Consider the following 27,219-nt stretch of genomic DNA (forward strand, 5'->3'; position numbering starts at 1 on the left):
TGTATCTTTCATCTGGTGTCTTGGACTTGTGATTTAATGATATTTAGATGCTAGTATTTACTTGTGACGCTATGCTAGGCTATGCTAGTCAGCTTTTTTACTGATGGGGGTGCTCCCGGATCCGGGTTTGGGAGGAATTAGAGGTTAAAGAACACCCTCTGTGTTCTGTTAGACAGGTAACTCTTTGCCCACAATAAAGCAGGGGGTGTAAAGCCATAACACACGTTTTTCTATCTGCAGACTATGATCGATAATGTCAAAAGCCACACTGAAGTCTAACAAAATGGTTCCCACAATCTTTTTATCAACAATTTCTCTCAGCCAATCATCAGTCATGATTGTGCCCTGCTTGTTGAATGTCCTTCCCCATAAGCATGCTGAAAGTCGGTTGTCAATTTGTTTACAGTAAAATAGCATTGTATCTTGTCCAACATTTTTACCAAGCGTTTACTAAGGGTTAGTAAAAGGATGATTGGTTGGCTATTTGAGACTGTAAAGGGGCTTTACTATTCTTTGTTAACATAATTACTTTTCCTTCCCTCCAGGCCTGAGGGCACACACTTTCTAGTAGGCCTAGATCTTATATATATCTTTTTTATATATATTTCACCTTTATTTAACCAGGTAGGCCAGTTGAGAACAAGTTCTCATTTACAACTGCGACCGTGCCAAGATAAAGCAAAGCAGTGTGACAAAAACAACACAGAGTTACACATGGGATAAACAAAAGTACAGTCAATAACACAATAGAAATATCTATATACAGTGTGTGCAAATGGAGTAAGGAGGTATGGCAATAAATAGGCCATAGTAGCGAAGTAATTACAATTTAGCAAATTAACACTGAAGTGATAGATGTGCAGATGATGATGTGTAAGTAGAAATACTGGTGTGCAAAAGAGCAAAAAAGTAAATTAAAACAAAATGGGGATGAGGTAGGTAGTTTGGTGGGCTATTTACAGATGGGCTATGTACAGCTGCAGCGAACGGTAAGCTGCTCAGATAGCTGATGCTTAAAGTTAGTGAGGGAGATATAAGTCTCCAACTTCAGCGATTATTGCAATTCTTTCCAGTCATTGGCAGCAGAGAACTGGAAGGAAAGGCAGCCAAATGAGGTGTTGGCTTTGGGGATGACCAGTGAGATATACCTGCTGGAGCGTGTGCTACGGGTGGGTGTTGATATGGTGACCAGTGAGCTGAGATAAGGCGGAGCATTACCTAGCAAAGACGTATAGATGACCTGGAGCCAGTGGGTCTGGCGACGAATATGTAGCGAGGGCCAGCCGACGAGAGCATACAGGTCACAGTGGTGGGTGGTATATGGGGCTTTGGTGACAAAACGGATGGCACTGTGATAGACAGCATCCAGTTTGCTGAGTAGAGTGTTGGAGGCTATTATTATTTCATAATTTAATCAGTTATATATGGATGTGTAGTGTCAGCATTTGTTGCTAGCAAGTCATGCTTAAGTTTGCTAATCTTACCAATGAAAAAAATCATTATCAGTGGGTTTTGTCAGTGGGTTTTGTGATGAATGAGCAATCTGATTTAATGAATGATGGAGCTGAGTTTACCTTTTTGCCCAAAATTTCATTTGAGGTGCCCCAAAGCTTTTTACAATCATTCTTTATATAATTTACCTTTCTTTCTTAGTATAGTTTCGAGTTCTTTTATTCAGTTTAGTCACATGATTTCTCAATTTGCAGTACGTTTGCCAATCGGTTTGCAGCCAGACTTATTTGCCATTCCTTTTGTCTCATCCCTCTCAACCACACAATGTTTTAATTTCTCATCAATCCGCAGGGATTTAACTGTTTTTAATGGGTGCATGCTTATTAGTAACTGGAATTTCAATTTCATAAATATGTCAAGTGTAGAGTCTGGATGCTCCTCATTACACACCACAGAGCAACAACTATTCTTTACATCAACAACATAGGAATCACTACAAAACGTATTGTATGACCTCTTATACACTATATTAGGCCCAGCCTTTGGAACTTTGGTATTCCTAGATATAGCTACTATATTGTCACTACATCCGATGGATTTGGATACTGCTTTAAATAAAAAATCTGCAGCCTTAGTAAATATGTGATCAATACATGTTGATGATTTAATTGCTGTGCTGTTTGTCACTAACCTGGCATTTTGACTGATAACCTGAACAAGGTTGCAGGCACTGGTTACAGTTTGAAGCTGTGGGCAGCTTAATGAAAGCCAGTCAATTATTAAATCACCCAGAATATATATCTCTGTTGATATCACATACATTATCAAGCATTTCACACATGTTATCCAGATACTGAGTGTTAGCACTTGGTGGTCTATAGCAGCTTCAGGTGAGGCAGATGAACCTGTAGCCATATTTATTCAACAGTGTGTGTGATGAGTGCACAGACTTTCCTATCTCACAACAATTATTTTGGACATAAATCCCATCTATTGTGGACCAGAAACAGAGAGAAGGAGAGAGAGGAAAGAGGACAAAAACACATTAGTGAGACACCAGCAGCTGAGGGGAAACTAAGTGGAAAGGAAAATAAGCTAGGATGCATTTCTGCAAGCACATCCCGCTGTCTCGTAACAACCAATTTAAACGCCCCGTCTTCCAGGGCATGGCTGAAAGGTGTACGGGGAAGAAGGGAAGGAAAATAAGAAAAAGAAAAGCGCCTTTTCCACATTCCGCTAGCGTCGTCTTGTTGCCCGGGCAACAACTTTCATAACACTTGCCGGCGAAACCCGCGGTGCACCGTACATATTTTGACAAGGTTGTTGTCAGCCGGCACAAAATAATGTGAGAAGAGAGGGCCAGAAATAGATAAACATAGAGACAGAGAGAAAGTGGAAGAAAGGGGTTGCAGAGGGAGTGGCTGAATGATTAGGGTAAATGCACTTTGATTAAAGCGGCCGTGTTGAACTCTGAGACAAAGAAAAAACATTAGGGCGTGAGGGACACGTGGAAAAGTTAGGTCACTTTTCAAATCCATTATTTTAGGGACATAGAACATCACTATGCTAGAGCGGGTCTGAAAGGACAATGCTATGTATGTTCTGTTCCAATATCAAAAGTCTAGTACAGGGGTCACCAACCTTTTCTAGCATGAGAGCTACTTGAAAAAAATGAAACTTGTCTCGAGCTACTATTATTTTCATAGCTTTCAAATCGGCTCATTCTTCTCTTCTCCTTTACCCTGCAGTTCTTCTCCTGGTCCTTGGTGTACAAGATATGTGTTTTCTGTTAGCATACCTGGTAAAATAATGGTTAATAAACTACAAAGAGGGCCCCATAAAATTATATTTCCCTGAATTCTGTTTTCTGTTTTAATTTAAATTTTTCCTGGTTTGTGATTTTTGTTTCATTTTTTACTCGCAATATTACAATTATTCATAGAGAAACAATGAAAATGGATGTTCTGAGTCCATGTCACGGCTTAAAACACATATCAATAATATTTTTGAGGTCTGAAAAAAAAAACGGTAAAATGTCAATATTTGAATGTAATTTCCCTTTATTTGAGCATCTAGCAAGCGATGTATCGTGATGTTTCTGCTGTTAGGCCTACTGCTGCAACACGTCATGACAAAGTCTGCAAAACAATCGCCACCCAATTGATACAAAAAATCATTATATAGTTCTGCCAGGTAAGCTTACTTTTCAGTTAACATTTAATTTAGAAGGTTTTCCGTCTACCTGCAAGACGGTTATCATTAGCATTGCTAACTGGCTACATACAGAGTGATAGATAAACGCTGGGAGCAATATTCCTGCAAATTAATTGGCAGATATTGTGTTACGTTTGGCTTTTTACCAGGGGTGGGATAATGTCAATGTGGCTTTGATTGAACTAGACAAAGTGGCAGCAAACCTCCCAATGGGCATCCACCTTGATTTCACCTATCCTGTTTTTTCAGATTAGTGCAGATGAAGGAGATTAGGGGAGGAAGCTACCTTTGACTATTGAGAGGAGCCCTCGTGTGACTGTAGCAGAACAGATCAAGATGACTAACCCTAACTCTATCAAACACTATCATATTATATTATTACCATCCATTTGTATCGCTAGTATTTGGAATTCTATACTATACCAAATACAGGAGCTGTCTTTTCAGGGCTAGTCAAGGTTTTAGCTCAACATGTTTCCCCATATCAACAGATGTCATTGCAGCATGCATATATTCCCCTTGTATAAACCGTGTCACATATGGCTGTCTATATACCACCCACCAATCATGTTGATAGTGCTTACATTAAATGTAAAGCTAACTGTTCCAAGAAACTACAGTCTGCGTAGCAAGATAAATGTATGGGTAAGATAAATGTATGGGTATTTCCAGGGTCTGTAAAGGGGGGCTGAACTGGCTGGTTTTGCCTCAGTGTTCCTCTTCCTCATTATGAAATGCGACTGAGAAGATGAAATGAGTATCTTGTGGGGTGGTTTGATGTGGGCTGTGACCATTTGATTGTCTTCTCCCATGTTCTTCTCTCATTCAGTTTTCATTCTTTTAGTTTTCTATGTTTCCCAACCCTCTTCTTAGATGTGTTAAGAAGGCATTCTCCTCTCTGTGAGGTTCTGACCATCTGCTAATATGTTCATTTGAGGCTTTATATGAGTGCACGGAACCCTGCGAGTTCACGGTGTGTGTGTGTTTCACCATGACGGACTATGAAAGGCAGAGACCGCTCGCTGCAGGAGAACAGACTCTCTGTGTATCGTGTTCTCGCCTTTCCAGCTTCTCTGAATATCCCATCGAAAGTTGGAGAATTTACCAAGCTCGTAACATGTAGTGCAACGGGCAAACATGATTACTATAGAGAGTATTTGAAACCCTAATTCTAGATCATTGCTCTTCAATGGAGGGTAAACCATAGAACGTTGGTCATGCCCGTAGCAGAGATGGTCATTCCCGTCACAAATAACAGTAGTCATTCTCAAAATAAATGCAAGTTAGTCCGACCATTTACAGCAGTTAACTTATAGAGATATCGATACAGCACTAAACACAATAATGTTATCAATAATAAACAACATCCCAAAGACAAGACGAGTGGGCGATGAGAGTTTACCTCTCGAAGCGGCAGGGATGGAGGCCGATCTTGACAGCCACAGCGCTGCCCGCGTTGAGGTGGCTCCCCTCAATGGTGATGCGAGTTCCCCCCGAGAGGGGGCCCTTGGAGGGCTGTACCCGTGTGAAATAGGGAGACTGGGGAAGAGGAACACACCAAGAGAAGATGTCAGATATAGGAATTCATTTGTTCTGGGATCAACTGTTGTTCTGGGATCAACTGTTCTTTTTCAATTGATGAAAGAACACAACCTTACAGAAGGACATTTCAACACAGCTATGATGAGAGCTTACCACAAAAGTGAAGGCCTTGGGTGAGACAACTTTGTAGTCGGTGTGTGTGCAGTCCCTCACACATACTTCCACGTGAGCCTCCTGCACACGGTAACCTGTCGCATCAGCCAGCTTACACACAATCCTGAGAGAGAGAGAGTGAGTGGCACTACACATATGATCATAGCCATTTAAATATCCATAGCATTAGTCCAAGGGTAACCAAGCCATAGAACATAGCAATAGCCCTGCACATATCCATAGCCATGCTACTGTGTGTGATGATGACATCCACTTGTACCTAGAGACGTACGATAGGAGAGAGGTTCAATGTGTCTCTATGAGTGTATTAGAGGAGATTATAACCCCATAAACCTTGTGTTTGGCCTTGGGCGGCGGCTTGCCAAATGAAAAGGAAAATTCAGGCAGAGGACGAGAGTCTGAGGTGGTTGGGCACCGCGGGCGAGAACACACACAGACATGTGCTAGCATGTGTGTAATCAGCGCGGACACACCACACACACAGAGGCTTGAGCACACACATACACGGATGCATGCATGCATACACACACAAACAGACACGCACACAGAGCCCTCATGTTTTACCCTCCTCAGACACTCTGGACTGTTAATTAGCCACATAAGAAAAGAGAGATGGATTTAAGTGAGAGGGGGGTGATTAATTGAACAAGCTCGTATCCTTCCCATCTCTCTGCTGTCCCCCCCTCACTCCCTCCCTCTCTTTATCCGCCTGCGATGAGTTATTAACTTTTGTCCTCGCTGTAGGTGGCCCCGGCAACCGCTCTCCATCGCCGTGGCGATGACGTCCGCGTTCCGATGCAATTATTTGTTTGGTCTCACAGATTTACAGATTTATTATTATGTGTGTATACTCTATTTGCATGTGCTGTATGCACACAACCTACTGTCGGAGGACGTGTGTGTGTGCACGTGTGTTTGCGCATCTACTCCTTTGTGAGAGCGTGTGGGCTGAGCTTGACCAGACCTGAATCCGTGACGACCTTCTCTAATCTCCACACTGCACATGCCAGTTAACCCTAACCTTTGTGCTCATTGCCGTAACCTGCCTCCTCCGTTACGGCTCTGACAGGGTTACAGAGATGACACGAGCAGTCACTTCCGAGTCGCTCCATATGGGGAAAATGCCTTTAAATCACCCTGACTGGTTTACAGTGTGGACCACTGCCGCCAAGTGTTTGCCATCATGGTAACGTGCCCTACTTGTAACCGGAAAGACGGGGGTCAAGCGTTAGCCCCTCACTCTCTGCTTGGTTCTGGATTGGTGGGTGGTTCTGTAACGGCTTTCCTCCTCCTCTTCATCCGAAGAGGAGGAGCAGGGATTGAACCAAAATGCAGCGTTGTGTGATGACATGATTTATTTAAACAAGACGAAAAAACGAACTACACTTGAATAATTAACAAAACAAATAAACGATGTAGACAGACCTGGACGACGAACTTACATGAAACACGAAGAACGCAATAACAGGAAAACTGACTACATAAAACGAACGAACAAACAAAACCGAAAACAGTCCCGTGTGGCGTAACATACAGACACTGACACAGGAGACAACCACCCACCACAAACAGTGTGAAAACACCTACCTTAATATGACTCTCAATCAGAGGAAATGAAAACCACCTGCCTCTAATTGAGAGCCATATCAGGTCACCCTTTAAACCAACATAGAAACAGAAAACATAGACTGCCCACCCAAACTCACGTCCTGACCAACTAACACATACAAAAACTAACAGAAAACAGGTCAGGAACGTGACATAACCCCCCCCTTAAGGTGCGAACTCCGGGCGCACCAGCACAAAGTTTAGGGGAGGGTCTGGATGGGCATCTGACCACGGTGGTGGCTCAGGCTCTGGGCGAGGTCCCCACCCCACCATAGTCAATCCCAGCTTACGTTTCCCCCTACGACTGACCACCCTCCTATTCCACCCACTTACTTTTAATGGTAACCTTACGATAAGAGGCAGCACCGTGACAAGGGGCAGCACCGGGATAGAGAGATAGCTCAAGACAGAGAGGTAGGTCAGGATAGAGAGGTAGCTCAGGATAGAGGGGCAACTCCGGACTGAAAGGCAGCTCCGGACAGAGAGACAGCTCTGGACTGAGGGGCAGTTCTGGATTAATGGCCGCTCTGGGCTGAGGGGCAGCTCATGACTGGCTGACGGCTCTGGACGCTCATGGCTGGCTGACGGCTCTGGACGCTCATGGCTGGCTGACGGCTCTGGACGCTCATGGCTGGCTGATGGCTCTGGACGCTCATGGCTGGCTGACGGCTCTGGACGCTCATGGCTGGCTGACGGCTCTGGACGCTCATGGCTGGCTGACGGCTCTGGACGCTCATGGCTGGCTGACGGCTCTGGACGCTCATGGCTGGCTGGCGGCTCTGGCAGATCCTGTCTGGTTGGCGGCTCTGGCAGATCCTGTCTGGTTGGCGGCTCTGGCAGATCCAGTCTGGTTGGCGGCTCTGGCAGATCCTGTCTGGTTGGCGGCTCTGGCAGATCCTGTCTGGTTGGCGGCTCTGGCAGATCCTGACTGACAAATGGCTCTAGCGGCTCCTGACTGACTAACGGCTCTAACGGCTCGGGACAGACGGGCGGCTCTAATGGCTCGGGACAGACGGATGGCTCAGACGGCACTGGGCAGACGGATGGCTCAGACGGCGCTGGGGAGACGGATGGCTCAGACGGCGCTGGGGAGACGGATGGCTCAGACGGCGCTGGGGAGACGGATGGCTCAGATGGCGCTGGGGAGACGGATGGCTCAGATGGCGCTGGTGAGACGGATGGCTCTGGCCGGATGAGACGCACTGTAGGCCTGGTGTGTGGTGCCGGAACTGGAGGCACCGGACTGGAGACACGCACTTCAAGGCTAGTGCGGGGAGCAGGGACAGGGCACACTGGACTCTCAAAACGTACTATAAGCCTGGTGCGTGGTATAGGTACTGGTGGTACTGGGCTGGGGCGGGAAGGTGGCGCCGGAAATACCGGACCGTGCAGGCGTACTGGCTCCCTTGAGCATTGAGCCTGCCCAACCTTACCTGGTTGAATGCTCCCCGTCGCCCGACCAGTGCGGGGAGGTGGAATAACCCGCACCGGGCTATGTAGGCGAACCGGGGACACCATGCGTAAGGCTGGTGCCATGTAAGCCGGCCCGAGGAGACGTACTGGTGGCCAGATATGTAGGGCCGGCTTCATGACATCCGGCTCAACGCTCAATCTAGCCCTACCAGTGCGGGGAGGTGGAATAACCCGCACCGGGCTATGCACACGTACAGGAGACACCGTGCGCTCTACTGCGTAACACGGTGTCTGCCCGTACTCCCGCTCTCCACGGTTAGCCTGGGAAGTGGGCGCAGGTCTCCTACCTGCCCTTGGCCCACTACCTCTTAGCCCCCCCCCAAGAAATTTTTGGGGTTTCTTCTCGGGCTTCCTCGCTAGCCGCGTACCTTCATATCTCCGGTTCCCTTTTCCGGTTGCCTCTGCTCTCCTCAGTGCCTCCAGCTGTTCCCATGGGAGGCGATCCCTTCCAGCCAGGATCTCCTCCCATGTGTAGCAACCCTTGCCGTTTAATACGTCCTCCCATGTCCATTCCTGTTTCGTGTTCCACTGCTCGAACTTATGCTGCTTGGTTCTGGATTGGTGGGTGGTTCTGTAACGGCTTTCCTCCTGCTCTTCATCCGAAGAGGAGGAGCAGGGATTGAACCAAAATGCAGCGTTGTGTGATGACATGATTTATTTAAACAAGACGAAAAAACGAACTACACTTGAATAATTAACAAAACAAATAAACGATGTAGACAGACCTGGACGACGAACTTACATGAAACACGAAGAACGCAATAACAGGAAAACTGACTACATAAAACGAACGAACAAACAAAACCGAAAACAGTCCTGTGTGGCGTAACATACAGACACTGACACAGGAGACAACCACCCACCACAAACAGTGTGAAAACACCTACCTTAATATGACTCTCAATCAGAGGAAATGAAAACCACCTGCCTCTAATTGAGAGCCATATCAGGTCACCCTTTAAACCAACATAGAAACAGAAAACATAGACTGCCCACCCAAACTCACGTCCTGACCAACTAACACATACAAAAACTAACAGAAAACAGGTCAGGAACGTGACAGTGACAGCAGGGTTGAAACAAACACAAGTATCCTTGAAACAACTATCTTCATATACAGTAGGGTCCAAATATGTTTAAGTACAGATATAAAGTAAAACAGAAATATCCATCCACTTTTATGATTGTAGGATATTTGTCAGTACCGATGACAGTGACACAAAGTGTTTTTGTTTGTTGGCGGACCTTGTGGTGCTTGGGGAAATGCAGCTTTCCTTTAGTCATTTACGCTTCTCAACACTAAGGTCCTTCATATAAGCATCATACATTCTCACCATGAGTCAGTGAGCGTTTATGACGTCAGCGTGATTTGATTACGGTTGAAAAGGTGTTTGTGCATGATCTGTATCTCTTAGTGAGCCAGACAAGTCTCCTAGGATGCCAGGAAGTAAGAGAATGTGACAATGGGTTAAGAGGAGGAGAAGAGATAAGAGGAACAGGAGAGGGAGAGACTAGGGCATTTGTGACCTGGGACAAAGAGATGAAAGAGAAGAAAGTGAGATGGGTAGATAGAAAATAGGGCTAACAGTTGGAGGGAGGGGAGACATGCATACCGAGAGAGAGATAAAGAGATGGAATAAGGCATCAAAACAGAGGAAGGAGTACAAAGAGTCTAATAGTCACTGACTGTTCAGCGCTGATGTACTCTGCCTCCACGGGTGTGCAGGCCACCTTGCCGATGCGGACCCCCGTCTGGATGTCCTTGAACTGCAGACCCAGGTTCTCCCCCGTGATGGTCAGCATGGTTCCACCCTGTCTGGGACCCGTCTCTGGAGACAACTGGAGAGGAGTGATGACAGACCTGAGATTCTAGTTTTAATTTCACCTGCACAAGTACAGTGAAATTCATTTATTGCAAACTCCAAATCCAACAATGCAGAAACCAATATCAATATAACACTAAAAAGAACAAGGCAGAACAAAAGCACACAATAAATCACAATAAGAAGAACAAGCAGGGTCAGAGTCAGTTCCAATACCATGTTTCCAACGTGCAGAGATACTGGAGTGATGGAGGTAGACGTGTTGGGGTAAGATGACCAGGCATCATGATGCATGATAAATAGAGTGGCTACAGCGTATATGATGATTGTATGTGAGTGCGTGTGTGTCGAGTCAGTATAAATGGGTGCGCATCTTGTGAGTGTGTTGGTATGTCAGTGTGCGGGAGTGTGTAGAGTCCTGTGAGTGTGCATAGAGACTATAAATATAAATAAAATACAAGGGTCAACTCAGATAGCCATTCTGTTAGAAGCTGTTCATGAGCCTGTTGGTATCAGACTTGATGCACCGGTACTGCTTCCCGTGCGAAAGCAGAGAGAACAGTCTATGTCTATTACTGTTATAAGCTAGTAGTATTATCATTATAAGTTATAGGACTCAAACCTAGGTTCCTGCATCATTCAGTCTGGTTTTGACAATATGTATGTATGAATGCCATGCCAAAAAAGCACCATTGCATTGACATTTAACAGAGAGAGATTTTGATATTGGCTTCAAAAGGTTAATTTCCAAAGTCGTGAACTTTGTTTATGTTGGTCATGTTCACACACCATTCGAAGCTCCCACAAATGAGCTTGATTTTTAGCTGTGATTTTCAACACAGCTTTGTTTATATACCCATCCACCCAAACATCCCCTTTAACACTCAAGTGTTTTAGTACTATATCTCTTGACACAATGATGCAAATAATCATGGCCTCTAAACCTTCAAGCTGCATACTGGACCCTATTCCAACTAAACTACTGAAAGAGCTGCTTCCTGTGCTTGGCCCTCCTATGGTGAACACAATAAAGGGCTCTCTATCCACCGGATGTGTACCAAACTCACTAAAAGTGGCAGTAATAAAGCCTCTCTTGAAAAAGCCAAACCTTGACCCAGAAAATAAATAAAAATATCGGCCTATATCGAATCTTCCATTCCTCTCAAATGTTTTTGAAAAAGCTGGCAACTCACTGCTTCCTGAAGACAAACAATGTATACGAAATGCTTCAGTCTGGTTTTAGACCCCATCATAGTACTGAGACTGCACTTGTGAAGGTGGTAAATGACCTTTTAATGGCGTCAGACCCGAGGCTCTGCATCTGTCCTCGTGCTCCTAGACCTTAGTGCTGCTTTTGATACCATCGATCACCACATTCTTTTGGAGAGATTGGAAACCCAAATTGGTCTACACAGACAAGTTCTGGCCTGGTTTAGATCTTATCTGTCAGAAAGATATCAATTTGTCTCTGTGAATGGTTTGTCCTCTGACAAATCAACTGTAAATTTCGGTGTTCCTCAAGGCTCCGTTTTAGGACCACTATTGTTTTCACTATATATTTTACCTCTTGGGGATGTCATTCGAAAACATAATGTTAACTTTCACTGCTATGCGGATGACACACAGCTGTACATTTCAATGAAACACGGTGAAGCCCCAAAATTGCCCTCGCTAGAAGCCTGTGTTTCAGACAAAAGGAAGTGGATGGCTGCAAACGTTCTACTTTTAAACTCGGACAAAACAGAGATGCTTGTTCTAGGTCCCAAGAAACAAAGAGATTTTCTGTTGAATCTGACAATTAATCTTGATGGTTCTACAGTCGTCTCAAATAAAACTGAAGGACCTCGGCGTTACTCTGGACCCTGATCTCTCTTTTGACGAACATATCAAGACGCTTTCAAGGACAGCTTTTTTTCATCTACGTAACATTGCAAAAATCAGAAACTTTCTGTCCAAAAATGATGCAGAAAAATTAATCCATGCTTTTGTTACTTCTAGGTTAGACTACTACAATGCTCTACTTTCCGGCTACCCGGATAAAGCACTAAATAAACTTCAGATAGTGCTAATTACGGCTGCTAGAATCCTGACTAGAACCACATTTTTTTTATCATATTACTCCAGTGCTAGCCTCCCTACACTGGCTTCCTGTTAAGGCAAGGGCTGAATTCAAGGTGTTACTGCTAACCTACAAAGCATTACATGGGCTTGCTCCTACCTATCTTTACGATTTGGTCCTGCCGTATATACCTACACGTACGCTACGGTTGCATGCCTACTAATTGTCCCTAGAATTTCTAAGCAAACAGCTGGAGGCAGGGCTTTCTCCTATAGAGCTCCATTCTTATGGAATGGTCTGCCTACCCATGTGAGAGACGCAGACTCGGTCTCAACCTTTAAGTCTTTACTGAAGACTCATCTCTTCAGTGGGTCATATGATTGAGTGTAGTCTGATCCAGGAGTGTGAAGGTGAACGGAAAGGCTCTGGAGCAACGAACCGCCCTTGCTGTCTCTGCCTGGCCGGTTCCCCTCTGTCCACTGGGATTCTCTGCCTCTAACCCTATTACAGGGGCTGAGTCACTGGCTTACTGGTGCTCTTCCATGCCGTCCCTAGGAGGGGTGCGTCACTTGAGTGGGTTGAGTCGCTGACGTTGTCACGTTCCTGACCTGTTTTCTCTTGTTTTGTATTTATTTAGTATGGTCAGGGCGTGAGTTGGGTGGGTTGTCTATGTGTTGTTTTCTATGTTGGGGTTTTGTGCGTTCGGCCTGGTATGATTCTCAATCAGAGGCAGCTGTCAATCGTTGTCCCTGATTGAGAATCATACTTAGGCAGCCGGGGTTCACGTGTGTGTTTGGGGGTGTTTGTCTTTCGTGTTCGTATTCGTGCCACACGGGACTGTTGTCGGTTGTACTCATTTTTGTTACTTTGTTTCGTGTTAGTGTTCAGTTTCGTTTTAATAAATGATCATGAGCACTACCCACTCTGCGTGTTGGTCCGATCCATGCTCCTCCTCGTCTGAGGAGGAGAATGACTATGACGACCGTTACAGAAACACCCACCAAAAAAGGATCAAGCAGAGTGGGAACAGACAGCAGCAGAGACCGAGGACACAGGACTCGTGGACTTGGGAAGAGATCCTGGACGGCAAAGGACCCTGGGCTCAGCCAGGGGAATATCGCCGTCCCAAGGCGGAGTTGGAGGCAGCGAAGGCAGAGAGGCGCTGGTATGAGGAGGCAGTGCGGCGTCGCGGTTGGGAGCCCGAGAGTCAGACCCAAAAATTTCTTGGGGGGGGGGGGGGGGGGGGGGACACGCGGAGTGTGGCAAAGCCGGGTAGGATACCTGAGCCAACTCCCCGTGCTTACCGTGGAGTGAGAGGGCGTCGTACTGGTCAGACACCGTGTTATGCGGTAAAGCGCACGGTGTCCCCAGTACGCGTGCTTAGTCCAGTGCGGGCTATTCCACCTTGCCGCACTGGCCGGGCTAGGTTGGGCATCGAGCCGGGTGTCATGAAGCCGGCCCAACGCATCTGGCCTCCAGTGCGTCTCCTCGGGCCGGCGTACATGGCACCAGCCTTACAAATGGTGTCCCCGGTTCGCCAGCATAGCCCAGTGCGGGTTTTTCCACCTCGCCGCACTGGCAGGGCTACGGGGATCATTCAACCAGGTAAGGTTGGGCAGGCTCGGTGCTCAAGAGCACGTGTCCTCCTTCACGGTCCGGTTTTTCCGGTGCCACCTCCACGTACCAGTCCTCCGGTGGCAGCCCCCCGCACCAGGCTGTCTCTCCGGGTTCTCTCTCCAGCTGCTCCCACCTGTCCAGCGCTGTCAGAGCCTTCCTCCTCTCCAGCGCAGCCGCTGTCTGAACTGTCTGCCTGCCCAGCGCTGTCTGAACTGTCTGCCTGCCCAGCGCTGTCAGAGCTGTCCGTCTGTCCCGAGCCGTCAGAGCTGTCCGTCTGTCCCGAGCCGTCAGAGCTGCCCGTCTGTCCCGAGCCGTCAGAGCTGCCCGTCTGTCCCGAGCCGTCAGAGCTGCCCGTCCGTGTTGAGCAGCCAGAGCCGTCCGCCAGACAGGAGCAGCCAGTGCCGTCCGCCAGACAGGAGCAGCCAGTGCCGTCCGCCAGACAGGAGCAGCCAGTGCCGTCCGCCAGACAGGAGCAGCCAGTGCCGTCCGCCAGACAGGAGCAGCCAGTGCCGTCCGCCAGACAGGAGCAGCCAGTGCCGTCCGCCAGACAGGAGCAGCCAGTGCCGTCCGCCAGACAGGAGCAGCCAGTGCCGTCCGCCAGCCAGGAGCAGCCAGTGCCGTCCGCCAGCCAGGAGCAGCCAGTGCCGTCCGCCAGCCAGGAGCAGCCAGTGCCGTCCGCCAGCCAGGAGCAGTCAGTGCCATCCGCCAGCCAGGAGCAGCCAGTGCCGTCAGCCAGCCAGGAGCAGCCAGTGCCGTCAGCCAGCCAGGATCCGCCAGAGCCAGCCAGGACCAGCCGGAGCCGTCCAGCCAGGATCCGCCGGAGCCAGCCAGCCAGGATCCGCCGGAGCCAGCCAGCCAGGATCCGCCAGAGCCAGCCAGCCAGGATCCGCCAGAGCCAGCCAGCCAGGATCCGCCAGAGCCAGCCAGCCAGGATCCACCAGAGCCGCCCGCCAGCCAGGATCCACCAGAGCCGCCCGCCAGCCAGGATCTGCCCCTCAGTCCGGTGCTGCCCCTCAGTCCGGTGCTGCCCCTCAGTCCGGTGCTGCCCCTCAGTCCGGTGCTGCCCCTCAGTCCGGTGCTGCCCCTCAGTCCGGTGCTGCCCCTCAGTCCGGTGCTGCCCTTTGGTATAGTGGGATTGACATGGAGGGTGGTTGTTAGGAGGAGGCCACGGGGGCGAGACAGGAGGCGGACAAAGACATTGTTAAGGTGGGGTCCACGTCCCGCGCCAGAGCCGACCACCGCGGACAGACGCCCACCCAGACCCTCCCCTAGAGTTTTAGGGGGTGCGCCCGGAGTTCGCACCTTGAGGGGGGGTTATGTCACGTTCCTGACCTGTTTTCTCTTGTTTTGTATTTATTTAGTATGGTCAGGGCGTGAGTTGGGTGGGTTGTCTATGTGTTGTTTTCTATGTTGGGGTTTTGTGCGTTCGGCCTGGTATGATTCTCAATCAGAGGCAGCTGTCAATCGTTGTCCCTGATTGAGAATCATACTTAGGGAGCCGGGGTTCACGTGTGTGTTTGTGGGTGTTTGTCTTTCGTGTTCGTATTCGTGCCACACGGGACTGTTGTCGGTTGTACTCATTTTTGTTACTTTGTTTCGTGTTAGTGTTCAGTTTCGTTTTAATAAATGATCATGAGCACTACCCACTCTGCGTGTTGGTCCGATACATGCTCCTCCTCGTCTGAGGAGGAGAACGACTATGACGACCGTTACAGACGTGGTCTTTCTGTCTGGGTTGGCGCCCCCCCCTTGGGTTGTGCCGTGGCGGAGATCTTTGTGGGCTATACTCGGCCTTGTCTCACGATGGTAAGTTGGTGGTTGGAGATATCCCTCTAGTGGTGTGGGGGCTATGCTTTGGCAAGGTGGGTGGGGTTATATCCTGCCTGTTTGGCCCTGTCCGGGGTATCATCGGATAGGGCCACAGTGTCTCCTGACCCCTCCTGTCTCAGCCTCCAGTATTTATGCTGCAGTAGTTTATGTGTCGGGAGGCTAGGGTCAGTCTATTATATCTGGAGTATTTCTCCTGTCTTATCCGGTGTCCTGTGTGAATTTAAGTATGCTATCTCTAATTCACTCTTTCTTTCTCTCTCTCTCTCGGAGGACCTGAGCCCTAGGACCATGCCTCAGGACTACCTGGCATGATGACTCCTTGCTTTCCCCAGTCTACCTGGCCGTGCTGCTGCTCCAGTTTCAACTGTTCTGCCTCCGGCTATGGAACCCTGACCTGTTCACCAGACGTGCTACCTGTCCCAGACCTGCTGTTTTCAACTCTCTAGAAACAGCAGGAGCGGTAGTGATACTCTTAATGATTGGCTATGAAAAGCCAACTGACATTTACTCCTGAGGTGCTGACTTGTTGCACCCTCGACAACTACTGTGATTATTATTATTTGACCAAGCTGGTCATTTATGAACATTTGAACATCTTGGCCATGTTCTGTTATAATCTCCACCCGGCACAGCCAGAAGAGGACTGGCCACCCCTCAGAGCCTGGTTCCTCTCTAGGTTTTTTCCTAGGTTTTGGCCTTTCTAGGGATTTTCTTCCTAGCCACCGTGCTTCTACACCTGCATTGCTTGCTGTTTGGGGTTTCAGGCTGGGTTTCTGTACAGCAATATGATATATCAGCTGATGTAAGAAGGGCTATATAAATACATTTGATTTGATTTATCAAAACACCAGCTGCCCAGTCTTTCAAGTCTCACTATTCATCTGCTAAATACTATTAGAAAGAGTTCAGGTTATGACCCATTTTCTTTCGTGAATGATCCTGAGGGTGCTTTAGAGGTGCTCCCGGCTGCCCACAATTGCCTTGTACTAATCAGTGGACCATTTATCTGGACCTGTACAAACAATGGCCATGTCTATATCATTCATCTAGCATGATTAAGACCTGCGTTAATTAGATTAATGCTGAGGGTAACATCCATTTGTCTGACCCACCCACCCTGGTTATTCACTGTTATTCGCTCACCCCCTCTACAGCTGCTGGTCGCTGAGGTGACATTTTGACCCCCGGTGGGCAAAGTCGGTGTGTGTGTGTGTGTGTGTGTGTGTATGTGTGTGTACACACACATGAGGTGAGCACCCTCACAAGCATTTGTGTCCTTCGCTCTCTCAATCCACATAGACATGCATGGAGACAGACAGACCTTTACACATGCATGTGCACACACACACACACACACACACACACACACACACACACACACACACACACACACACACACACACACACACACACACACACACACACACACACACACACACACACACACACACACACACACACACACCTTCCCGTATTGGAGCACAGCAGGTCTTACTAACATTATTAGAATAAAGCAGCCAAACTCAACTGGCGGGCCGATTCCGAACCCAGAGAAGGGTCAATCTGGACTGGACAACATCACATTTTGTTATAGAAAAGTCAAATTATTTTTAGACAGCTTAAAAAATAATCTACCTGGCACAGCGGTCTCTAACTCAGCAACCTCTTTATCACGCTCTCTCAAGACAACGCCCACCTCTACTAGTGCCCGGTCTAATCCAATCCAATCCAATCCAATCTAATCCTCCACCTCACAAGAGGCCGCATCTCACCCAATCGCGTCAATCCAAATATCCTCTGTGGAACCTTGGGACAAGCAGGCAGAAAGATTTGACAGCGGTTCAACTGTTATCACAGACAGGTGCTAAGTTGCCAGTATCTTTGTTAATATGGCTTCTTAAAAAAAAAGAAACGTTGACTCTGAAAACCGTATATTCAAAGACAGTGGACAGTATAGACAAACAGTATTGATTCATTCTCCCCACAACTAGCACAAAACCAATGTGCCTGATATACAGCGAGTCAGTAGCTCTTGTGAAAAGTGCCAATGTTAAGCGCCATGATGACACCAGGCATAGTACATTTGATCAGACGTATCCCCTGAACACAGAGGTGAGAAAAAACAAGATAAACCAACTCAAATCCCAATATGAGAGGTCCACCAAGTCAAATCCAATTTTATTTGTCACATGCGCTGAATACAACAGTGAAATGCTTACTTACAAGCTCTTAACCAACAACGCAGTTTTAAGAACCCCCCCCCCCCCCCCCCCCCCCCAAAAAAAGTAAGAGATACGAATAACAAATAATTAAAGAGCAGCAGTAAATAACAATAGCGGGGCTATACAGGGGGTACCGGTACAGAATCAATGTCAATGTGCGGGGGCACCGGTGTCGAGGTAATTGAGGTCATATGTACATGTAGGAAGAGTAACTAAAGTGATTATGCATAGATAATAACAGAGTAGCAGCAGCGTTCCGGGGGGGGGGGGGGGGGGTAATGCAAATAGTCTGGGTAGCCATTTTATTAGCTGTTCAGGAATCTTATGGCTTGGGGGTAGAAGCTATTTAGGAGCCTCTTGGACCTAGACTTGGCACTCCGGTACCGCTTGCCGTGCGGTAGCAGAGAGAACAGTCTATGACTAGGGTGGCTGGAGTCTGCAAATTTTTAGGGCCTTCCTCTGACACCGCCTGGAATAGAGGTCCTGGATGGCAGGAAGCTTGGCCCCAGTGATGTACTGGGGGGTACGCACTACCCTCTGTAGTGCCTTGTGGTCAGAGGCCAAGCAGTTGCCATACCATGCAGTGATGCAACCAGTCAAGATGCTCTCGATGGTGCAGCTGTAAAACCTTTTGAGGATCTGAGGACCCATGCCAAATCTTTTCAGTCTTTTGAGGGGGAATAGGTTTTGTCGTGCCCTCTTCACGACTATCTTGGTGTGCTTGGACCATGTTAGTTTGTTGGTGATGTGGACGTCAAGGAACTTGAAGCTCAAAAAGTCCTTGTCAATTCCCTGACAACCCAACAACGTGCAATGGAGTGTTCACTGAGGAAAGCTTGGGTTTTGGGAAAACACAAAAAAAAAACATTTTCAGACGCTGCGATGGCTAAAGGACGCATGCGTGAAATTGCTGACACCTTGCTTGAAAGTAAACAAAAAGATGAGCTCAGGGAAATGATCAACCAGATCCCACTGTCAGATTCTACAGCAATGAGGACAACTCGAAAATTAGCTGAAGATAATAGGTCGCCTAGTGGTTAGAGCGTTGGACTAGTAACCGAAAGGTTGCAAGATCGAATCGCCGAGCTGACAAGGTAAAATCAGTCGTTCTGCCCCTGAACAAGGCAGTTAACCCACTGTTCCTAGGCCATCATTGAAAATAAGAATGTTCTTAACTGACTTGCCTAGTTAAAAAAAGGTAAAATAAAATAAATGTAACTTCATGAAACAACAGATAACACTGATAATGCACAGCTTCTGGTGTCTGTAACAAAAAGAAGGAATTATGTTTTTATTTATTTCACCTTTATTTAACCAGGTAGGCTAGTTGAGAACAAGTTCTCATTTGCAACTGCGACCTGGCCAAGATAAAGCAAAGCAGTTCGACACATACAACAACACAGAGTTACACATGGAATAAACAAACATACAATCAATAATACAGTAGGAAAATCTATATGTGAGGAGCTATTGGTCTTAACAAATCTAGAAGCACACACATGGGGAGAGGATATTCATGAAGCCATCAAAGGGATGCTGGCAAAAAGGGGGAGAGATCTGAAGTCAGGGGTCTCCATCACCACAGATGGAGCTCCAGCCATGATAGGAAGAGGGAGGGGACTGGTTGCACGTTTGAAAGAGGACCACCCTAACATCATATCACTGCATCATCCATCAATCTGTCCTGTGTGCCAGTCTGGCAAAAAAGTATTATGAGGTCATGACAATGATGATGAAACTGATCAACCTTTTGAGAGCAACATCACTACAATACCGCCTGCTACGAGGCATTATGACAGAGGCCAATGCCAGTTTTGAGAACTTACTACTGCACAACAATATCAGGTGGCTTTGGAACGCTTTTGGGCCATTCAGGAGGAAATCAAAGGTTTCTTATCAGAGCAAAAGAGTGACAAGGCAACTCAGTTTTCTGAGTTTTTGGAAGATGAGGAGAAAATGGAAACAGTTGCATTTTTTCACAGACATGGCATCACACCTTAATCAACTGAATGTTAAGCTGCAGGGACGGGACAACACAGTGTGTGATATGATAATAGCAGTCCGGGCTTTCCAGAATAAATTTCAGCTTTTCAAGAATGATCTCCAGGGAGAACTTGTCCACTTCCCCAATCTTCTTGTGCAAACGCAGGGAGACAAAGATGTTCCCAAACCATGTTGATTTCATCCAGAAGCTGATGGATAACTTCAAGGCTCGCTTTGATGACTTCACTGTTGGAAGAGAACTGCTGCTGCTCATCCAGAACCCCTTCTTGGTCACAAATGTGACAAAGTTGTCAGAAGAAGCAAAACAGATCTTCAGATGGGTAGATGTTGCAACACAAATGGAGTTGATTGAGCAGCAAGAAAATGTGTCTTTGAAGGAGCAGACTGGTGATTGTGACCCTGTTACTTTCTGGGGAAAGATGGTACCTGCAGCTGATGTCCCTGTTCTCAAGACACCGGCGCTATACATCCTGACCATGTTTGGCTCCACATACAGTATTCAGACCCCTTGCCTTTTTCCACATTTTGTTACATTACAGCCTTATTCTAAAATGTATTATATAAAACATTTTACTCAGCACTCTCCACACAATACACCATAATGACACAGCGAACATAAGTTTTTTGAAATGTTTGCAAATATATTAAATAAAAAACAGACCCTTTGCTACGAGACTCGAAATATAGCTCAGGTGGATCCTGTTTCCATTGATTATCCTTAGGATGTTTCTACAACTTGGAGTCCACCTGTGGTATATTCAATTAATTGGACATGATTTGACATGAATACACACCTGTATTCATAAGGTCCCACAGTTGACAATGCATGTCAGAGAAAAAAAAACAAGCCATGAGGTCGAAGAAAATTGACCGTAGAGCTCCGAGACAGGATTGTGTCGAGGCACAGGTCTGGGGAAGGGTACCAAAACAATTCTGCAGCAATGAAGATCCCCAAGAACAGAGTGGCCTCCATCATTATTAAATGGAAGTTGGGAACATCAAAGACTCTTCCTAGAGCTGGGTGCCCAGCCATACTGAGCGATCGGGGGAGAAGGGCCTTGGTCAGGGAGGTGACCAAGAACACCGATGGTCACTCTGACAGAGACTAGAGTTCATCTGTGGAGATGGGAGAACCTTCCAGAAGGACAACCATCTCTGCAGCACTCCACCAATCAGACCTTTATGGTAGAGTGGCCAGACGGAAGCCACTCCTCAGTAAAAGGCACATGACAGCCTGCTTGAAGTTTGCCAAAAGGCACTTAAAGATTTTCTGGTCTGATGAAACTGATGAAATTATTTGGCCTGAATGCCAAGCGTCACGTCTGGGGAAACCTGGCACCATCCCTGGTGGTGGCAGCATCATGCTGTGGAGATGTTTTTCAGCAGCAGGGACTGGGAGACTAGGATTGAGGGAAAGATGGACGGAGCAAAGTACAGAGAGATCCTTGATGAAAACCTGTTCCAGAGAGCTCAGGACCTCAGACTGGGGCAAAGGTTTACCTTTCAACAGGACAACGACCCTAAACACACAGCCAAGACAATCCAGGAGTGGCTTCGGGACAAGTCTCTGACTGTCCTCGAGTCGCCCAGCCAGAGCCCGGAACCCAATCGAACACCTCGCACAGCAAATAGCTGTGCAGCATCGCTCCCATCCAATCTAACAGAGCTTGAGAGAAACTCCACAAATACAGGTGTGCCAAGCTTGTAGCGTCATACCCAAGAAGACTCGATGCTGTAATCGGTGCCAAAGGTGCTTCAACAAAGTACTGAGTAAAGGGTCTGAATACTTATGTAAGATTTCCATTACTTAAACATTTTTATTAGCAAAAATGTCTAAAAACCTGTTTTTGCTTTGTCATTATAGGGTATTGTGTGTAGATTGATGAGGGAAAAACAAACAATTTAATCAATTTTAGAATAAGGCTGTAATGTAACAAAATGTGGAAAAGGTCAAGGGGTCTGAATATTTTCCAAAGGCACTGTAAAATTAGCTGTGAATTAGCCATCTCCACAATTAACTGTATTAAAAATACATACCTTACCAAGCTCACCAATGAACACCTGCACCAGTGTCTCAGAGTTGCTCTCACACCATTTGTGCCAAAGTTCAAAGCATCGGAGGAGACAAAGTGTAACTTCTCTCATTGGTGCAAGGCCCAGAGTGACTTATTTAAGCAATAAGGTCAGAGGCGGTGTGGTATATGACCAATATACCACGGCTAAGGGCTGTTCTTACGCAAATCAAATCACGACCAGGAATACGCACGATGCAACTCGGAGTGCTAGGACACAGCCCTTAGCCGTGGTATACTGGCCATATATCACAAACCCCTGAGGAGCCTTATTGCTATTATAAACCGGTTACCAACATAATTAGAGCAGTAAAACAAAATGTTTTGTCATATCCGTGATATACGGTCTGATATACCATGGCTTTCAGTCAATCAGAATTCAGGGCTCTCTGTCCATCTCCCGTCCACCGTCACTCTCTCCCTCCCACCCTCCTGCTTCGTCTCCCGCCCTCTTCAACCACACTCCGTCTCCCGCCCTCCCGCGCTCTGTTTCCCGCGCTCCGCCTCCGGCGCTCCGTCTCCCTCCCTCTCTCTCCGTCTCCCTCCCTCTCTCTCCGTCTCCCGCGCTCCGCCTCCCGCGCTCCGTCTCCGGCGATCCGTCTCCCGCGCTCCGCCTCCCGCGCTCCGTCTCCCGCCCTCGCGCTCCGTCTCCCGCTCCGTCTCCCGCCCTCGCTCCGTCTCCCGCCCTCTCGCTCCGTCTCCCTCCCTCTCTCTCCGTCTCCCGCCCTCTCGCTCTGTCTCCCTCCCTCTCGCTCCGTCTCCCGCCCTCCCACGCTCCGTCTCCCGCGCTCCGCCTCCCGCGCTCCGTCTCCCGCGCTCCGTCTCCGGCGCTCCGTCTCCGGCGCTCCGTCTCCCGCGCTCCGCCTCCCGCCCTCCGTCTCCCGCCCTCGCGCTCCGCCTCCCGCGCTCTCGCTCCGTCTCCCTCCCTCTCTCTCCTTCTCCCGCCCTCTCGCTCCGTCTCCCTCCCTCTCGCTCCGTCTCCCGCCCTCCCACGCTCCGTCTCCCGCGCTCCGCCTCCCGCGCTCCGTCTCCGGCGCTCCGTCTCCGGCGCTCCGTCACCGGCGCTCCGTCTCCCGCGCTCCGCCTCCCGCCCTCCGTCTCCCGCCCTCGCGCTCCGCCTCCCGCGCTCTCGCTCCGTCTCCCGCCCTCGCCCTCTCGCTCCGTCTCCCGCCCCCGCCCTCTCGCTCCGTCTCCCGCCCCCGCCCTCTCGCGCCCTCTCGCTCCGTCTCCCGCCCTCTCGCTCCGTCTCCCGCCCTCTCGCTCCGTCTCCCTCCCTCTCGCTCCGTCTCCCTCCCTCTCGCTCCGTCTCCCGCCCTCTCGCTCCGTCTCCCGCCCTCGCGCTCCGTCTCCCGCGCTCAAGTCACCCGCCCTCCGTCTCCCGCCCTCTCGCTCCGTCTCCCTCCCTCTCGCTCCGTCTCCCGCCCTCTCGCTCCGTCTCCCGCCCTCTCGCTCCATCTCCCTCCCTCTCTCTCCATCTCCCTCCCTCTCTCTCCCGCCCTCTCGCTCCGTCTCCCGCCCTCGCGCTCCGTCTCCCGCCCTCGCGCTCCGTCTCCCGCCCTCGCGCTCCGTCTCCCGCCCTCGCGCTCCGTCTCCCGCCCTCGCGCTCCGTCTCCCGCCCTCTCGCTCCGTCTCCCGCCCTCGCGCTCCGTCTCCCGCCCTCTCGCTCCGTCTCCCGCCCTCTCGCTCCGTCTCCCTCCCTCTCGCTCCGTCTCCCGCCCTCTCGCTCCGTCTCCCGCGCTCAAGTCACCCGCCCTCCGTCTCCCGCCCTCTCGCTCCGTCTCCCTCCCTCTCGCTCCGTCTCCCGCCCTCTCGCTCCGTCTCCCCCCTCTCGCTCCGTCTCCCGCCCTCTCGCTCCGTCTCCGGCCCTCTCGCTCCGTCTCCCTCCCTCTCGCTCCGTCTCCCGCCCTCTCGCTCCGTCTCCCTCCCTCTCGCTCCGTCTCCCGCCCTCCCGCGCTCCGTCTCCCGCCCTCTCGCTCCGTCTCCCGCCCTCTCGCTCCGTCTCCCGCCCTCTCGCTCCGTCTCCCTCCCTCTCGCTCCGTCTCCCTCCCTCTCGCTCCGTCTCCCTCCCTCTCGTTCCGTCTCCCGCCCTCTCGTTCCGTCTCCCGCCCTCTCGTTCCGTCTCCCGCCCTCTCGCTCCGTCTCCCGCCCTCCCGCGCTCCGTCTCCCGCCCTCTCGCTCCGTCTCCCGCTCCGTCTCCCGCGCTCTCGCTCCGTCTCCCGCCCTCGCCCTCTCGCTCCGTCTCCCGTCTCCCGCCCTCTCGCTCCGTCTCCCGCCCTCGCGCTCCGTCTCCCGCCCTCGCGCTCCGTCTCCCGCCCTCGCGCTCCGTCTCCCGCCCTCCGTCTCCCTCCCTCTCGCTCCGTCTCCCTCCCTCTCGCTCCGTCTCCCTCCCTCTCGCTCCGTCTCCCTCCCTCTCGCTCCGTCTCCCTCCCTCTCGTTCCGTCTCCCGCCCTCTCGCTCCGTCTCCCGCCCTCCCGCGCTCCGTCTCCCGCCCTCTCGCTCCGTCTCCCGCTCCGTCTCCCGCGCTCTCGCTCCGTCTCCCGCCCTCGCCCTCTCGCTCCGTCTCCCGTCTCCCGCCCTCTCGCTCCGTCTCCCGCCCTCTCGCTCCGTCTCCCGCCCTCTCGCTCCGTCTCCCGCCCTCTCGCTCCGTCTCCCGCCCTCTCGCTCCGTCTCCCGCCCTCTCGCTCCGTCTCCCGCCCTCTCGCTCCGTCTCCCGCCCTCTCGCTCCGTCTCCCTCTCTCTCGCTCCGTCTCCCGCCCTCTCGCTCCGTCTCCCTCTCTCTCGCTCCGTCTCCCTCCCTCTCTCGCTCCGTCTCCCTCCCTCTCTCTCCCGCCCTCGCGCTCCGTCTCCCGCCCTCGCGCTCCGTCTCCCTCCCTCTCGCTCCGTCTCCCGCCCTCTCGCTCCGTCTCCCGCCCTCTCGCTCCGTCTCCCGCCCTCGCGCTCCGTCTCCCGCCCTCTCGCTCCGTCTCCCGCCCTCTCGCTCCGTCTCCCGCCCTCCGTCTCCCGCCCTCCCGCGCTCCGTCTCCCGCCCTCCCGCGCTCCGTCTCCCGCCCTCCGTCTCCCGCCCTCTCGCTCCGTCTCCCGCCCTCCGTCTCCCGCCCTCCGTCTCCCGCCCTCTCGCTCCGTCTCCCGCGCTCCGTCTCCCGCCCTCTCGCTCCGTCTCCCTCTCTCTACATCAATCTACTGTGTAGTGAAGTCCATCTACATGTACTCTGTAGAACAGAACACATGCATGTATCTTTGTTAATGTTCAAGGGATGCATGCTAGAGGCTAGCAATAACACACTAACAGTTTCAGGGGACCTGTTTTTAGTGGCACAGTGTTTTAAAATAGTATAGTGGTATAAAAACGTGTATTATCAAATAACCTGGATATGCGTCACGTGCATTATCAAATAACCTGGATATGTGTCACGTGTATTATCAAATAACCTGGATATGTGTCACGTGCATTATCAAATAACCTGGATATGTGTCACGTGCATTATCAAATAACCTGGATATGTGTCACGTGCATTATCAAATAACCTGGATATGTGTCACGTGCATTATCAAATAACCTGGATATGCGTCACGTGCATTATCAAATAACCTGGATATGTGTCACGTGCATTATCAAATAACCTGGATATGTGTCACGTGCATTATCAAATAACCTGGATATGTGTCACGTGCATTATCAAATAACCTGGATATGTGTTACGTGCATTATCAAATAACCTGGAAATGTGTCACGTGCATTATCAAATAAAATGGATATGTGTCACGTGCATTATCAAATAACCTGGATATGTGTCACGTGCATTATCAAATAACCTGGATATGTGTCACGTGCATTATCAAATAACCTGGATATGTGTCACGTGTATTATCAAATAAAAAGTCAACTTCCGGCGCCGACCAAGATGGCCGCCTCGCTTCGCGTTCCTTGGAAAATATGCAGTATTTTGTTTTTTTATGTGTTATTCCTTACATTGGTACCCCAGGTAATCTTAGGTTTCATTACATACAGTCGGGAGGAACTACTGAATATAAGAGCAACGTCAACTCACCATCGTTCCAACCAGGAATATGACTTTCCCGAAACGGATCCAGTGTTTTGCCTTCCACCCAATACAATGGATCTGATCCCAGCCGGCGACCCTATGCGACGCCGTAAAAGGGGCAAACGTAGCGGTCTCCTGGTCAGGCTTCGGAGACGGGCACATCGCGCTCCACTCCCTAGCATACTACTCGCCAATGTCCAGTCTCTTGACAATAAGGTTGATGAAATCCGAGCACGGGTAACATTCCAGAGGGACATCAGAGATTGTAACGTTCTCTGCTTCACGGAAACATGGCTAACTCAAGAGACGCTAACGGAGTCGGTGCAGCCAGCTGGTTTCTTCACGCATCGCGCCGACAGAAACATACATCTTTCTGGTAAGAAGAGGGGCGGGGGTGTATGCCTTATGATTAACGAGACGTGGTGTGATCATAACAACATACAGGAACTCAAGTCATTCTGTTCACCTGATCTAGAACTCCTCACAATCAAATGTCGACCGCATTATCTACCAAGGGAATTCTCTTCGATTATAATCACAGCCGTATATATTCCCCCCCAAGCAGACACAACGATGGCCCTGAACGAACTTTATCTGACTCTTTGTAAACTGGAAACCACACACCCTGAGGCTGCATTCATCGTAGCTGGGGATTTTAACAAGGCCAATCTGAAAACAAAACTCCCTAAATTCTATCAGCATATCGATTGTGCTACCAGGGCTGGTAAAACCTTGGATCATTGTTACACTAACTTCCGCGCCGCATATAAGGCCCTCCCCTGCCCTCCTTTCGGAAAAGCTGACCACGACTCCATTTTGTTGCTTCCAGCCTACAAACAGAAACTAAAACAACAAGCTCCCTCGCTCAGGTCTGTTCAACGCTGGTCCGACCAATCTGATTCCACGCTTCAAGACTGCTTCGATCACGTGGATTGGGATATGTTCCGCATTGCGTCCAACAACAACATTGATGAATATGCTGATTCGGTGAGCGAGTTCATTAGAAAGTGCATTGACGATGTCGTACCCACAGCAACGATTAAAACATTCCCAAACCAGAAACCGTGGATTGACGGCAGCATTCGC

The 27,219-nt window shown here is 49.6% G+C and overlaps 1 protein-coding gene across 1 annotated transcript in view; it reads right to left on the minus strand.

Moving 5' to 3' along the window:
• The window catches only part of LOC120065392 (plexin-A1-like), a 384,951-nt gene that overhangs the window by 83,430 nt on the left and 274,302 nt on the right, over window positions 1-27,219 (minus strand). Inside the window, exons 12-14 of the mRNA XM_039016370.1 lie at window positions 10,151-10,302; window positions 5,362-5,485; window positions 5,069-5,205 (exon numbers count right to left, since the gene is read on the minus strand). Of these exons, the coding sequence (XP_038872298.1) occupies window positions 5,069-5,205; window positions 5,362-5,485; window positions 10,151-10,302 (413 nt within the window). The remainder of the gene's footprint in view (window positions 1-5,068; window positions 5,206-5,361; window positions 5,486-10,150; window positions 10,303-27,219) is intronic.

The sequence above is a fragment of the Salvelinus namaycush genome, chromosome 20, assembly GCF_016432855.1.
Source record: "Salvelinus namaycush isolate Seneca chromosome 20, SaNama_1.0, whole genome shotgun sequence".
In the NCBI taxonomy this organism is placed as follows: Eukaryota; Metazoa; Chordata; class Actinopteri; order Salmoniformes; family Salmonidae; genus Salvelinus; species Salvelinus namaycush.